The sequence below is a fragment of the Rhodamnia argentea genome, chromosome 3, assembly GCF_020921035.1.
Source record: "Rhodamnia argentea isolate NSW1041297 chromosome 3, ASM2092103v1, whole genome shotgun sequence".
Classification (NCBI taxonomy): Eukaryota; Viridiplantae; Streptophyta; class Magnoliopsida; order Myrtales; family Myrtaceae; genus Rhodamnia; species Rhodamnia argentea.
Genome location: NC_063152.1, coordinates 28,623,693 through 28,639,023, shown reverse-complemented (window position 1 = coordinate 28,639,023; position 15,331 = coordinate 28,623,693). Strand labels below are relative to the sequence as shown.

Here is a 15,331-nt window from a genome sequence, read left to right as displayed (position 1 = left end):
TTCAAACGGATACATCGGTATCACATTTTTCTCAAATTACCACAAGCCAGTACAGTTGTACCACACTGATTGACACAGTGCCATATTTACCCCCAAACAGATATACTCGTGCCACGTTTGCTCAAAATTTTGGTAAATTTGAGAATTTTTTTTAGCGGTGAATATGGCACGGATGTGCAGATTTGAGGTAAATGTGGTATGGTTGTACTAGTTTTGGATATGTTGTAGTATACAAATTAAATCGGGGTAAATGTGGCATGGATGTATCGATTAATTTGGAGCAAATGGGACACTATATATCAATTTGGAGTTTTTTTTTTATGGTATTAACTCATTCTATGAAAAAAAAGCTTGTCGCATACTAGTAGTTGGTAGGAGTGTGCAACCGGACCGGATTTACCCGGAACTCGGATCGGCCCACCCAAAAAACAGGATCGGGAATCGGTTTCTGTTCAAACCGGTCCGAGAATTGGTTCCAATTTTTGGGAACCGGTTGAAATAGGTCCGGTTTCCCGTTCTAGGTATAGACCCACCCGAATCGATTTTAGAACCGATTTTTAGTTACTTTTTTAAAAATAAAAATAAAAAAGAAACCCTAGTGTCCAGTCCAACGTCGCTTGCCCTATGGTTGCCTCATAGCCCTCACTTCCTCTCGCTTTTATGTTTCTTCCTATCTCGTTGTGTTTTCTATTATTATATTTTGGACTGTTGCTTTTGGTGGATTATAATTTTTATTGCTTATTTCATCAATACTCATATTATTTTGATTAAAAAAAAAAAAAAATAGGTTCTCCAAGAAACCCTAGAACCGGACCAAAAAACAGGGTCGGTTCCAAAACAGGTTCCAAGACAAATATGGTCGGTTCTCAATTCTAAAACCTGGGAACCGGTTATAACATGATCGGTTTTAGGATCTAGGTTTGGACTCGGCTCACCCGGCTCACGCTCACCCCTAGTAGTTGGTAAAGTTTCATTGATTTAGTCAAGGCTACATCCATAGAGCATTTGCTTGCGGGCAAACCTATTGGTGTTCGGCCGCAAGGCTAGTTAGGTTGGAGGAGCAGAACCTAATGAACCCAACATTTGACTTTGGCCGGATAAATGGGCTGGGCTCACATCGATTAAAGAGGGGGTGGGCCCAATTAGGGAGACCACCTTATAATAGATCTCGGAAGGGCCCCACACTTACATGTTGTCCTCGATTTAAAACTAGGAACCTGCCTTGATTTATTTGATTCCCTATTCTAAATGTTGAGAACTGACCTTAACCGGTTCGATTCAAAGCTGGGAACTTAGAACCTGCAAGGCCAGTTCCGGAGTACAACCTTAAAGTTTTTTTTCTCTTTTTTCTTTCTATAATAGAAAATGTTTGTTGAAATTGAATATGTTTTACGTATTGTCCTCAACCGTAAATTATTGTATTAATGTTTGATGCGTGTGTATATACAAAACAAACGAAACAGAAATAAATAAAAATCCTCAGCAGGTTCTTGGATTGATCATGGATCCTACGAGTACAATTCCAGGCCGATTTCAAGGTAAACATGATGGCTTTCGATGTTATTAAATCGAGTAGACACCGATGGGATAAGTTCGAGATTTTAGGTTTAGAACCAATTCACACGAAACCCCATCGCTTGACTCTCTAAACGTGATAGGAGCACCGAAGAGAGCACATTGTTTAGAAAAATTCACGGGCAAGCCACGAATCAACTCGAACTTGTGATATCACGAGAGGTATCCTAGGTGAGCAGTTCCAAGGTCAATTTAGATTTCACCTGGAACATGAACTCTATTCATCGGAACCGATTCTTCAACTTTTGAAACATGAAATCTACCATGCATACCTACCACTCACCGGGTGGCGCCGCCGGGTTCGTGCACTCTTTCTCTCGCAAAAGGTCGAGTGTTCGAATCCTAGGGGCATTGCGGGGTGACTTAACCGATGGCACGTGTGTGGTGGCTAGCACGTGTTGCCCCCAGGGGTTTACCCCCTACCGCCGACCGTGCGGGGTTCCCTAGGTCACAAAAAAAAAAAAAAAAAATCTACCATGCATACTTTAGATATGAAACTTATCGTGTCACAAGTTGTAGAGTCTACTAGGTCTACATGCATTCTTAATTGAACTGTTGCAATGAATCATCATTTCTAATTGATCACAATTTGTTGCTACAATCCATGGCGACAACTCATATTTTTGGTCCCGAAGCATATGAAACATTAACAAAGTAAAAATCTCAGTTATGAATATGGTCGGAAATGGAATTTTCAAATTACACACTCATCATAGGACGTTACAAAAACATTAACAAACGTCATAGGAAGTTATGAAATTAATCAAGATCAAGCGAAGAGTTAGAACAAGGAAAAGATAAAGATTTGTTCAGGGTTTCGTGTTCGGACAAGCAATTCCACCACTTGAAACTTGGAACATATCGATCGAAATCGGTTTCCTAATTTTTGAAATCTAAAATTCGTCATGCATACTCTAAAATCTGAAACTGGAAAAGAATAGCCGATTCGGTTCTCGATTTTACCTCGAATTAATTTTCGCCCCCCGGGTAGAAATCCAGATGAGATTCCTTGACCAACAGCGCTCGGCGGTTTTATCGGACCTTGGTTAGGGGTGGGGGGGCATGAATTAGCAATTTTAATCATGGCACGAGCACGGGAAGCCACTGGCGTGAAGTCGACTTCTGGAATCGAAAGCGCATATTGGCGAGGAGATTCTCTCGAGGCCGAGCGCTTCGCGAAGGAAAGAGAATGGACTTGACTCGTAGGTGCGCCCGCCGACTGTTCACTCTCTCCTCGCCATTTTTTCTCTCTGTATTCACTGTTGATCATCATATGCGTGCCACTTTTCTTGTTCTGTTTCCCTTTAATTATTGGTTCGCTTCTCCTTCTATGGTATGCTCGATTCTCCAGGCCGCGATCGAAAGTTTGGCCAAAAGAAAAACCCATCGCTCCGAATTGCCCTTGTGGAATCCGCGTTGAGATAGTCGCGCGAATCGAGTTGGAGTTCGTTGGGGACCGTTTTTCGCAAGTTTATGTGTTGAGGACTTCCAGCTAGCGTTGCGTGCCTTTGTCGATGGTTTGAAATGTATCGGTTGGTGTGAAGTTGAGCACGTGGGGATTCCAGTTTCTCTCAATTACGGGTCTTGGTCAATCAATCGGTCTTCAGCTCCGCTATCCTTCATGGGTATTTGATCAATTTGAGCTTGTCAATTGTTAGGCGTCTGCCGTAAGTAACTTCTTTGAAGTCCTTGGACGACACTTCGAGCTTTAATTGCTGTTTTTATTTAACTGTTTTTATTAGTCAATGCTCAGACCTGTCTGGACGAACAGATGTTTCTTGCCCGATGACACCGAGTACTTCCATGTATAAAAAAGTTGCTTCTTTCCCGAGTCTGTCAGTGAATTTGACCTCGTTTCAAGCTTATAAAGCCCTTTTAGTATGCGCTCATGTTAACTCCCATTGCACTGTCATGCTTGCTTCATAGCCATCTATGTCGATCACCTGCTGCCTTCCCATCGTCGAATCGGTGTACTGTCTGGCGTGTGCCCGTTGGGTGTGGAAGAAATGCCTCTACTCAGCGGGCCACGAGAGTGAGAACTGGGGGCTTGCTACAGTGGAGGAGTTTGCGGCTGTGCCTCGCCTTTGTCGCTACCTTCTAGCTGAATACGAGGATGATCTTCATAATCCAATATGGGCACCCCCTGGAGGGTATGGAATGAATCCCTATTGGGTCGTACATCGTAAGGACTACGATGAGACACTAGGCCGTGCTCCTCCTTACATGCTGTATATGGATCATGAAAATAGGGACATTGTGTTGATCATTCGGGGACTCAATTTAGCGAAGGAATGTGATTATGCAGTTTTGCTGGATAATAAACTAGGGCAGACAAAATTGGACGGTGGGTATGTCCACAATGGGTTGTTAAAGGCAGCTGGGTGGGTATTCGATGCTGAGTGCGAGGTTCTAAAGGAATTACTTGAAAGTTTTCCAGAGTATACCCTGACTTTTGCTGGACACTCCCTTGGGGCAGGGGTGGTGGCCTTGTTGACTATTGTGGCAGTCCAGAATCGAGAGAAGTTGGGAAATATTGACAGGAAGAGGATTAGATGTTATGCTATTGCTCCTGCTAGGTGCACGTCACTGAATTTGGCTGTGAGATATGCAGATGTAATTAATGCCATCGTTTTGCAGGTATAGTACTACTGCTTAAAATTCTATCTTCTCTCTAAAGTAGTGAATTATACTGTCATAAGTGTGGCCATATGACATGCAGCTCAGTGCCATCAGTTTCAGATAGTATCTCCTATCTACATTTTGCGACATATGTAGTTTTCATAACATGATGTACTATTTATCTATTTTGGCACTTTGAAAGTTTGGGCCTTCATCTTCTACGGATCTTTATTTTATTTTTGTTTTCAGGATGCAAGCTAGATAGTGATTTCCTTTTAAAGAAGTCACTCTAATGGACAGGTTTCATTGGTAATACGTAGTGCATCTGTGGCCAATTGTGAGATTACCGTGAGAAAAAATTTGAATTCTTACATTCGACGCGTGTCATTGATATTAGTTCGGAGGCTACCAAGCAAATCAGGATAATTAATGCATGATCTATGACATTTAAGTAGCTTAAAGTGAACGATAGCATAAAAAAGTAGCTAAAAAAGAGATACAGGGCATTACTTCAAGTTCGAAACATAACTTGTTATCTGAAAAATGCTTATTCTTTCTTGAGAGACAAGCTTTATGGGTTATAATCTCTTCTGCCTAGAAGATATTTGTCTCTGTAAAGTCCACAGATGCATTGGTTTATGTCCATGTTTATTAATTGATTTATGGGATGCAACAGGATGATTTTTTGCCACGGACAACAACTGCCTTGGAGGATGTTTTCAAATCTGTTCTCTGGTAAAAGATCATATGATAATTTACCTCTTCAGTGCTAAATTATATTGCATCCGGAATTAGTCATTCAGAGACATGCACATGTAAATGTGAAATTAGTTTGTTTCAAATCAGCGAAAAGGCAAATTCCATACTTACGTATCCTAGAAAAGAAAACAAGTCCAGATGTAGTTTAATTGGAGTTCTAGGTGTCATCACATGGTTAGTCAGATAAGTTGTCCACTAATGAAAGAGAAAATTAAGATACTGACCTTGCTGGCTTTTGCCATTTGACAGCTTGCCATGCTTATTATGCCTTATGTGCTTGAAGGATACATGCATCCTGGAAGAAAAGATGCTTAGAGATCCGAGGAGGTTGTATGCTCCTGGACGATTATATCACATCGTTGAGCGAAAGCCCATGAGGTACTATTACAACTTTTAGCATGCTGCTGGATTCTGCTTGAAATTGGAAGGTCTGTCCAGTACCAAAGGTCCCCTTACCATGTCCTCATTCAGTTCACGAGGAGGTGGTTCTGAATTTAGATGCATGTGCCGGACATGCGGCTTGTTTTCTTCAATGTGTTTTAGAGCATCTGTTACATGAACATTGTCCAAGACTATTGTCATCTTTGTCTTTGATGGTGGTCTGTTGAAAAAGAAATTGAAGGTCGTCTTACCTAGACCAGTCGCGATGCTTGAGTCATAAAAGATTCCTGATTGTGGGTGCTTCTCTTTCAGCGTTATGCAAACCTGTTCTATTTTGATTGTAGGTTAGGGAGGTTTCCTCCTGTTGTGAGGACAGCAGTTCCTGTGGATGGGAGGTTTGAGCATACGGTCCTTTCTTGCAATGCAATTTCTGACCATGCTGTCATTTGGATTGAAAGAGAATCTCAAAGGGCTCTCGATGTACGTTTCAGCTTCTAAATTATCAATTTTACACAGGCATTACTTTCCTTCTTAAAATGCGGTGACATGTTCTTCATGTTATGGTTGCTATGTGAACGGCAATGGCTGTGAAACCATTTCAAAAGCCTGCACTGGCCGCGAGGCATATAGATGAACAGTTCGACTTTGTGTGAATTTGTGAGTTATGTGAACCCATCATAGCATCAATGGCCACCATAGTGATCAACTGGGAATCCCATTAAGGGGATGTTGAAATCAAAAGCTTCATCATCTTTTCTAGCCAAAAACATGGGGGAGATTTTCATGCTTCCCAGTGAGGCATATTTAATCTTTTAATGCACGTTGAACTATTTGTGACCTACCTACTATAGTTATTATGTTACTAGAAGCAATCCCTTGGAGTGTTCCCTTTCATGTACTTATTAAGCCGGACAAGACTCTGATAGTGAATGAAACTCCTGTGGTGATCCTGAATTGAATCACCATGCTTGTAAGGGATTCAAGACAGCAATTTACTCATGTAACTTAATGCTTTCTCCTATTTTTCAGTTAATGCTGGAGAGAGATAAGACGATGGACATCCCAGTGAGCCAGAGAATGGAGCGGCAAGTGTCCATGGTGCGAGAACATGATGAGGAATACAAAGCAGCACTTCAGAGGGCGGTTGATTTGGATATTCCTTTGGCTTACCCACCTACTTATGGTACATTTGATGAAGTAGAAGTAGAAGCAGAGAGTTCCGGTACATCCAGTGAGGAAGCTCCATTGTTATCATCCAGGAAAAGGAAAGAAAGTTGGGACGGTTTTGTAAAGCGCCTCTTTCATGTAAATGAATCTGGCCAAATGGTGTTTAAGATATCATAGTTTTGTACATTGAATTTGCAGGTGTCTCAGACCACAAAAGCCATTCTTTCATTCACATTGATGTCCCTTTCCTAGGCATTTAGAATAATGTATGATAGAATGTTAGTTTTGGTCTTTAATCCGACCTGTGCTAATTGCAAATGCAGCTTTAAGGTGCTTCAGTAATTTTTTTTTCCTTCGTCCATGAGAATCAAGCAGGTCAACTACAACTTGGTTCCGACCAGAAAAAAACCTACAACTTGGGTGCTTAATTTTATCAACCAGCCAAAGCTAACCTAACTGTTAGCAAATTTACACCAATCCGATGCAATAAGTAAAGGATTTCATTTCCTAAAAGCAGTAATGTTGGTCCTCAGACAATGATCTTCAAGTTGTGCTCCCTACACAGTTCTTCCTCCCAAGATTAGGATTGACTTTGATTTTGTGAAGGAGCTAAAGTCTACGAAATCACTGATAGTTTATCCTTGATAAAAAAAAAATATTCAAAATGTTGAGGTAATTTGTCAGTTGTGATTGTTATTTCATGCTAGTAAATTACATATCTGTAAAATCGTCCATGAGGAGCTTAACAAGGACATCTGCCAAAGAACTTAAAGAGAACGTGAGAGGTACTGTACTACTAGTAGATTACCAATAAAAAGAAGATGAAACAAAGATGTCGAGGGGAGAGAAGTTTTGACGACGAGCAATGCCCTTGAGCTTGGCAAGCTAGTGAAAGATTGGAGTTGCGACTTGTAAGCCAGTAAGATGTTCACATCTTTGTGGGATACGACGGATCATTGTCCTTTAAAAACTATATCAACTAACCGCTTCTATTTGCAGCTTCATTTACAGTACAGTTAAAGCTACAGTAAAATGCTATTTTTTTACTATGCAAGATAGTAATTCCCCGTAATTCTGGGGAAATAAGAATAATAAACATTCAAGTGCACTAAGCACACTTTCTTCTCTAGTGCTATTGCTGTAGATCGCAAACTGCTTCACCTGCAGCAACAGAAAAGAATTATGAATATAATCATGCTTTAACACTCCTCACATTCTTCCAGTAGTCGCACATGCAATCAATGAAGAGATCGCAATGTATATAAATCAGCTATCAGAAAAGGAGTTCAGTTCCTTGCCATCCACTACAACAAACAACAATTGCCTTATCCCATTAAGCGACATCTGCTATAGACCCTCTTAAAAAGCCGTCTTTTTTGTTGCATCAACTGTAATTTAGAGAACACTGCATAATAACAGCAACTTCTATATGGTCAAGGCGAGGGATTTACCATGCATTCTCTTCAAAAATCGTTCGAATTCTAGTAAGTGCTGTCTTTCCATGAGGATGGAGTTTAGCCTCAGGTAGGTGAAGGATAAAAAGTGCCTCCCGTCCGGATCATTCAACGGTTTGGCACCATCCAGCATCTTGTTGTATCCTACACGATTGTGACAAGGAAGAAAATTCTCACTAGTAACTGGGATGCCATAATCCCAAGCAGCATTCAGCACCTAAAACACAAAACACGGTTCCGTAAGCCACTGGAGGAATGATGTTGTCCTTCAGTTCCACATATAATCCTGGTTTAGTAGGAGATATCCGTTAACTAGGGATCGAGCTAGGAGTTCTTTTCAGGGGAGGTCATGAAATACAAGTGCAAATTACTCTTTGCATCCACATATCTGTGACTATTTATTATACTTATGAGATTTATTATCTTTTAAGAATGCCTATAATTGTAAATACAGGAAGAACATTATGGAGAAAACCACCTTAACTCAGAAACACGGATAGTGAAACATCATCAAATCGTCTCCTACTTTTATGTACAATTGTGGAAGTTTGTTAATTGTTCCTTTGCCAACTTTTGCCTTTTCAAGCTCTAAGAGAGTTACCTTTCTGATGTTGAGAATTCTCAAGAGGTCAAAACCCACACAATAGTAGAACAAAGCCAATACTTAGCAAAAAGCTTCCGAGTGTCAAAATAATAGCATCAAAATTTCAGCAGGTGCTACAGGTCCCACAAAACAAATCCAAGCTTTTTCCCTGCAGTTATGCCTCCCCAACTATATATGATTGTACCAAAGAATACAGATCTCAGGGCTTACTTGCCAGGCCAAGCCATCAGGATCTGCCAGTGCACTTGAGAAATTCTCTTGCTGGTCTGGCACGTGCAGCTGAGGACATGTGAAGTTCAAGGCAGCTCCATGCTTCTTCAGCATTGCTGCAATTGCGGCATAACCATCACGATTGGATGGGTTGTAAAATCCAGCAGTTAATTCAGCAGCATGACTGGCTGTCCTATACCACCAATAAATACCTGATAGCTGCTCAGCAGTTGAAATAGCACAGTCGATCAAAATAAACTTTTACAGCATTTCAATAACACAACTCCAATTGCAATATCTTCATGATGAAATTCCTGCTTAACATGAATTTTTCGACGAGAGAGAATAATCCACCAATATTACATAAATGACACAACACGTTGAGGAAATCATTTCTGCATTCCAAGTGATTTAGGGTTCCTGTTCCCCACACTAACTCCATTGACTGTCCAACATTTTACCAATATCGCAATGTAATCGGAGAATAAAACACTACAATTTTACACCCATATTAATGCATTCCTATTCCTACTTGAAGTAAAGCCATATTAATGCAAAGACTAAGATGGAGAGAGTAGGAGAATCAGATATTGATGGTAACCTTCTCTGATTGGAACAGTAAATATGTTTTTGCATCCATCAATATTATTTAAAAAGTGGACCTACCTTAGCAGCAATGCAGGTACCATCAAAAGCTAATTTTGCCAAGGCAAGTACTCTATCACCATGATCAATCAACACCTGAGAGTACCACTTAAGGAAGAACCTTCCAAAATAGCCATCGTAATCTCCTCCGTCACAGAAGAAACCAGTTTCTTGTGGCTGTGAATTATAAGAACCCACATTATCTGGACCTCTAGCCCAAAAAGCCTGTCCCCTTGCCTCTGCTGCCTTTCTAAGATTCTTCAGTAGATACTGATCGTAGCACTTCAAGGAGGGAAAATTATAGCCATTTTCAGGAAAAACTCTTGAACAAACTTCAAAACTATATAAGTATAAAAGAGATAACTGAAAGTGATTGTGCCCTTGTTACTTATTTTGCATCTCTAACCTACCAATTGAACAGTGCCAGAGAGAGCCTTAAAGAGATCAATTGAAAAAAAACGAAATAGGATTGCTCTCGACAAGCTCATATATTTCTACAATTTACCCCACAAGAAAGAACTTGCAGAAATATTTCAAACAAATTAACTCTGTTAAGAAAGAGGATGTTTCATCATGTTGAGAAAAAGAATTATTTTTTCCACAAAACATGTCCCAAATTCTGAGCAAAATGATATTTACACTACAATTGCACACTCAAAACTGCAAAAAAAGAAGACTTCATTCCAACAAATTCCATCTTAAGAACAATATTAATTACCTGAAATTCACCTATTCCAGGATATCTCCAACCATTTTTTACAGGGTTTGATGGGTACCGTAACTCTCCACAAGGACCCAATCCAACCCCAATCATCGATATTAGACCATCCTCAAAGTATTCATTGAACTCTGCACGAAAGCTTCTCATGTAGTCGAAGTAAACCTGCATGTAGTCAAAAGGGTGGAACATCTGAGAAATTTCTTTACAAGTTCCCCCTGAATAGAAGAAAAAGGAGGGAGGTGCTTATTCAACTCCTTTTGTGGTACTTAAGGATATACCTCAATAGCAGTCCGTCCTCTCAAAACCCGCTCCTTGTCAATACCCCACGAAAGACATTCGGGGTTGCGTCTTCCCTCTCTATCAGTGAAAAATATGTCGGGGTTGCTCCTTCCAATTTCTGCCACCCAGTGGGGCAGTGGAATACAAACATCATCACCAACATTGCCTCCACATTCATGAAATGACATCACGACCTGAGGCAATACAGCTGGCAATTTGACCATTGAAACTTGATAAACTCCACAAGAATATAGAAAAAAAAGTCAATGGGCCCTGTCACTTAGCATTCTTTTACATCATTTCACAAAATGTAATGTGTTGCATATAAGAAACCTGCTCCACTGCTAAACACTGAGCCTGCAATTTGGTTAATAAACTGCATCACGATGTTTTTTCCTGTTTACAAATCAATGACCGTGATTGATAAGTAGAACTTGTATACTTTAATGCTTATACACCATGATCTACAACTATATCAGCATAAAGTGTGAAAACCGGGGAGCAGCAAGACCATGGCAAAACCAAAAGTGGCACAATCGTCAATGATTAGTGCATAAGTAATGATAATGCCAATTTAAAGAAATGCATGGTGGAGCTCTGCACTTTTCATCTGTGCAAAATCAGGGCTTCAAAATGAGTTTAATCAATGCTAACATACGGTAAAAGTGTAGACGGTGACATGATACTATCTCAGGCAGATACAACACTGTGAATAAATTATAGCAGAGAAAGACAAAGAAGTGGGGTATTCTCCATTTCCATCTCAACATAATTAGGGCTTGAAAGCAAGTGTAGAAAGCGGTCAAAGAATTGTCACATGGGTGCATTTCCTATTTTGGATTCACATTATGGTGCATATAAATCTAAATATTTGTCACTAGCTTCTCCAAGATATTCACTTCAAAGAGGGCGTCCCTAAAAGCAATAATGACTCTCACCTCTACTCCATGCAATGACATTAATATGCAAAGCTACCACCAAAACTTTCAGTTATCAATGTGATGATATTAACCTGTAACTTGAACTTCAGCTCATGTACCATCTGGAATAGCCTCCTGTAACCATTCCAATTGTACTCCTGTGGAGCATGTGCCTCTACCACTCCCCACCAACAATCCACTGTGACGCCATCGACGTTAATTGACTTCAATATCCTTAACTGCTTTAGTAAACCATCTGGGTCAACCAGTTCACTCTTTACATTGATGATTCCCAACTGTCAGAAAGGATCATAATGAAAACCATTGTTGAAGCTGAACAAATAACCAATCAACATTGAAGTTATCTAAGAAGAACTAAACAATCAACTACTGGCAGTCTCCATAAAACCGAAAATGAAGGACAGAAATATGCATCTACTCTTAAAGCAGGCGCAGCTGACTGACATAAAAGTATGTAAAGCACATAAAACAATCTGCAAATAATAAATATTGTAATCTTACAGGTAGCATCACATAAACAGGGATGTAAGGGGTGCCAGCAAAATCGCACTCTGGAAATTTTGAGGGTACATCCACAATCTGCAGAAGAGATGAAATCAGCTTGAGAAGCATGGGAGACAACAGTAGGAGGACATCAAATAGGAAGAACTGTGTAAGATCTTGTCATTAGAGTTAACTAATGAAACTTCTGTGGAAATACAGCGATCTAGTGTGGATGACAGGTGATTGGCTTATGAGAAATGAAACAAAGACTCATAGAACATGCATAAGGATCTTCGGTCAAGATTTGCGCACATGAAGATAGATGTTCAGAGCAACACATGGACTATAACCAAGTTTGAACCATTTGATTTCGACAAAGTAAGCATGGCACAGAACTTGGATATCAACTATACTACCTGCTTGGCCTCAACACTTTCAACAGAGCCACCAATAAGTGCTTGAGTATCTAAAGGCTCTCCTCCATCCCCTAATGCAGATGGAATTTGAGATTGACCTCTTGAAGACGAGTCATAAGGAGACGAGTTAGGCGCATAGACGCCTTTCATTCGAGATGCATTATAGTCCACTGGACTTCGATATCCGGAAGCAATTACTTTGAGGGAAGTCAGAGAAGCTTGTTGTGGAACCATTTGGGACGATGGTGGAGTAACAGCTGCAGAAGTGCCACTAATAGGTTTTGAACCCTGTTAAAGATGAAGAAACGGATTGGCAGTGGCACCAGGATAATCCTTATCAACGACATAACTTAGGCAATGCATAAGCATATAAAGAATATACAAAAACCTAAGCGTGAACAGTACAAACCTCTCCAGGAATATATTATGCATGATAAATGCATGACAGACTGGACATATTTAACAGTCGCAAGGGCAACAAGCTGGTCATTTGGTATAAGAAATAGGAAAAAGTTACCCCTTGGTACATTCAGTGAAGGCAGTTTGTGGAAGTGTTGACTTCAATATTCCAGTAGGTAACATGTGTTTTTGGGGAACTATTCAAGGCAAAGCCTCACTGCAGAGGATCTCTAATAATTGATCGAATATCTTTATGTCATGGCATTGTATTTAAAAACTATCAAGGCGTCTGTTGTCACTACATCGCCATGATTACAATAACAAATTAAAGTCATTTAACAGATATCTTCGACCATTATATAGAAGCACCTGAGATCTTGAAGGAAAGGTTGTCCCATCTGGAAGAACAACCCAGCCTGCTTCCCTAGCTAAAGCTGCAATCACATCATTGATATCAGCTCTAACCCTTAGATTATAATTCCCATGCCTGCGGAGTCCCGCCAAGATCCTTGCAGTGATTGCTCGCCGGTGCCTCTCCCTCAGCTTCGTTCTCTCCTTCTCTTCGAGTGGCCTACTTCTTCGAGCACCACCTCCAGGGGTGCTCGCTTGTTCATGAATTTGGGGATGATGAAATCTATTATTATTACTACTTGACCCAATTAGTCCATCAACACCAACTAGTGGAGGAGTTGCAATATGCTTCTCCATGTCATCTTCTTCATCGTCATCCTCTTCCTTCACATCCATCTCCATATCTTCCTCATCATCGTCTTCACTTGTTCCTACTAATCTCTGCATATCGGTTGCCATTGCGGCCCAGCACCTGACTATAACAATCCTCTGATCTCTTCAACCCAATTACTATATGAATGTAGATCTTTTTGTTTCACATGCCATGATGACAACTCGGGAGTCTACTCCTTACTAACCTCATTCAGAAACGATTCTGGCTAGGCAGGCCAAAAACTGCTGATATGACCGATTCTGCAAGTCTGATAACTGACTCCAAACCGAGCAGCACTTATCTTGAAGAACAAGATAGCAATCACAAGAGAAGGTTGAAGTCAGTGCAACCGAGAATACTTAATTTCCATGTCAAAGGATATGCTTTAGATATTTATAACACCCTAAACAGAAAATCCACTATATAGACAGCCCACTTGGTCAGTGTCACCATGGAAAGAAAAACAGGAAATTACGAAAGTTTTACGCTAATAAGTCGGTAAAGTGTTTTCTCTGAGCAAATTCCAGAAGCAAAAAGATGTTCAGGAGTCGCAACTCCCGAAGGAAGCTCAAAGACGAGTAGTGATTAGTGCGTTTCCCTGCTGCAGTTCAGTCACAGACAGCCTGTGCCTCTTTTTTCTTCAGAATATCACCATTCAACAGAATAGATTAGCCATGTCCAATGACATTAAATACTAAGTCCCCAGTAAGGAATTAACCATAGACAAGTCCTGCGAACTCGAAATTGGTAAAACTTAGCAGAAGAAAGCAGACGCACGTGTCATATTGAGCTGCAATCTAGCACTTATCGGATCAACATGAAAACAATATAGTTCTCAGAGCTGAAATTGCAATTCAAACCAACTCGCGAGCTAATCTTACCTTTGTCATAGTTAAGCACTACAAATGCCTGCAAGTTCCAATTTTGTCCATCGACTTCATCTCCCGATTACGAGAACATCCTTCAGGCAACAGATTCCGACCGTTTCACCGACCTACGAGCGGTGTGCCGACCAGGCTCCGGCGACCGGAAAACGCCGGCGCGAGGGGCAGGGAGACACCGGAGCTCCGCCGGGCGCCGAACCCGGAGGGAGGGAAAGGGAGAGACGCGAGCCGCTCCGGCGAGGCGGGGAGGAGGAGGAGTGAGGCGCGTGAGCGCGTGGGGTATGCGCCGGCCTAGGGTTTCCTCTTTTTCCCCTTCACGCGTGCGGAGGAGTGGCGAGTGTGCGAGGCATGCCGGATTGGCACGGATGGGGCGTGTGTGGTTTAACACGGAGGGCGTGTGCGCGGCACGCGCGGCGCGTGGGCACGGGAAGATCTGCGTGTGTCCGCCGTCCCGAGGGAATCACGTGACCGAGATTCATGGCGGGACGGTTGCACCACACCATCAACCGCTTGTTAGGAAGCAAGCATGGCTTGCGTGAGACCGAGCTCCGAATCCATGTTGTGTTTTTTTTTTCCTCTCCCAAGGTATTCGAAGCGTGTGAATATGGCGAACTCTACCAATGCGCACAACACGGACGCACGTCTCGTGTGATGCATGTCCGTTGTCCTCATCGTCGCACTCGATTTATCTTTTTTAATCTTCTCGTATCCCTTGTGAGAAGTACTGTCAAGCTACAAAATAAACGAGACAACTCGTCAAGCTACAAAATAAACGAGACAACTCGCCCGATCTACTCGGATAATGATAAGTGCTTTTCGTTTCGTTTGGCAATAGCACTCGAAATAGGTCATCTCTGATTGGTCCTTTTCAAGCCTCGGCAAGGCAAAGAGCCCAGGTTCGTCAGTTTGAGATTCAACTGTGCTTTGGAAATCCTAATCCTCATCGAATCTGTTCCTGAACGATGTCTGAAAACTACAGTGGAAAGAAAAACATCTTTCTACAAATCCACCTGTTTGCCAGAAACTATCCACTCCTCTCTTTATGCGCTTTGACAGGCGAAACTCCATTT

General features: G+C 41.3%; 2 protein-coding genes across 5 annotated transcripts; one reads left to right on the top strand and one right to left on the bottom strand.

The window, feature by feature from the left end:
- The first annotated feature begins 2,657 nt into the window (after positions 1–2,657).
- On the top strand, positions 2,658–6,797 carry LOC115743098. 2 transcript variants are annotated; one of them, XM_048276178.1, is made up of 6 exons: positions 2,658–2,781; positions 3,502–4,212; positions 4,871–4,929; positions 5,203–5,331; positions 5,679–5,814; positions 6,364–6,797. In XM_048276178.1, exons 2-6 carry the CDS (start codon positions 3,508–3,510, stop codon positions 6,676–6,678), a joined length of 1,344 nt encoding a protein of 447 aa, XP_048132135.1. In that variant the 5' UTR covers positions 2,658–2,781; positions 3,502–3,507; the 3' UTR covers positions 6,679–6,797. The 2 variants fall into 2 exon arrangements, with proteins under 2 accessions (XP_048132135.1, XP_030533578.1); XM_030677718.2 differs by lacking the exon at positions 2,658–2,781 and having other exon boundaries at positions 2,806–4,212; positions 5,679–5,840; positions 6,364–6,494.
- Positions 6,798–7,387: 590 nt separating this feature from the next.
- LOC115743094 (beta-amylase 7) lies at positions 7,388–14,827 on the bottom strand. Of its 3 annotated transcripts, none has more exons than XM_048275852.1 (12): positions 14,259–14,827; positions 13,589–14,107; positions 13,023–13,552; positions 12,255–12,542; positions 11,857–11,934; positions 11,427–11,630; positions 10,414–10,608; positions 10,133–10,297; positions 9,436–9,696; positions 8,770–8,988; positions 7,953–8,172; positions 7,388–7,662 (listed from the first exon to the last, which is right to left on the bottom strand). In XM_048275852.1, the coding sequence occupies exons 3-12, from the start codon at positions 13,461–13,463 to the stop codon at positions 7,634–7,636; spliced, it is 2,100 nt and encodes a 699-aa protein (XP_048131809.1). In that variant the 5' UTR covers positions 13,464–13,552; positions 13,589–14,107; positions 14,259–14,827; the 3' UTR covers positions 7,388–7,633. The 3 variants fall into 3 exon arrangements, with proteins under 3 accessions (XP_048131809.1, XP_048131808.1, XP_030533565.1); XM_048275851.1 differs by having other exon boundaries at positions 13,589–13,678; XM_030677705.2 differs by having other exon boundaries at positions 13,023–13,678.
- Between the last annotated feature and the right edge of the window lie 504 nt (positions 14,828–15,331).

Coding starts and splice junctions, on each gene's coding strand:
- LOC115743098 (XM_048276178.1), top strand. CDS start 3,508: ATGTCGATCACCTGCTGCCTTCCCATCGTCGAATCGGTGTACTGTCTG. Junction 4,213..4,870: donor TTAATGCCATCGTTTTGCAG/GTATAGTACTAC, acceptor GGGATGCAACAG/GATGATTTTTTGCCACGGAC. Junction 5,815..6,363: donor AATCTCAAAGGGCTCTCGAT/GTACGTTTCAGC, acceptor CCTATTTTTCAG/TTAATGCTGGAGAGAGATAA.
- LOC115743094 (XM_048275852.1), bottom strand. CDS start 13,463: ATGGCAACCGATATGCAGAGATTAGTAGGAACAAGTGAAGACGATGAT. Junction 10,298..10,413: donor GAGGACGGACTGCTATTGAG/GTATATCCTTAA, acceptor GACTACATGCAG/GTTTACTTCGACTACATGAG. Junction 8,173..8,769: donor CTGATGGCTTGGCCTGGCAA/GTAAGCCCTGAG, acceptor TTTGTGTTTTAG/GTGCTGAATGCTGCTTGGGA.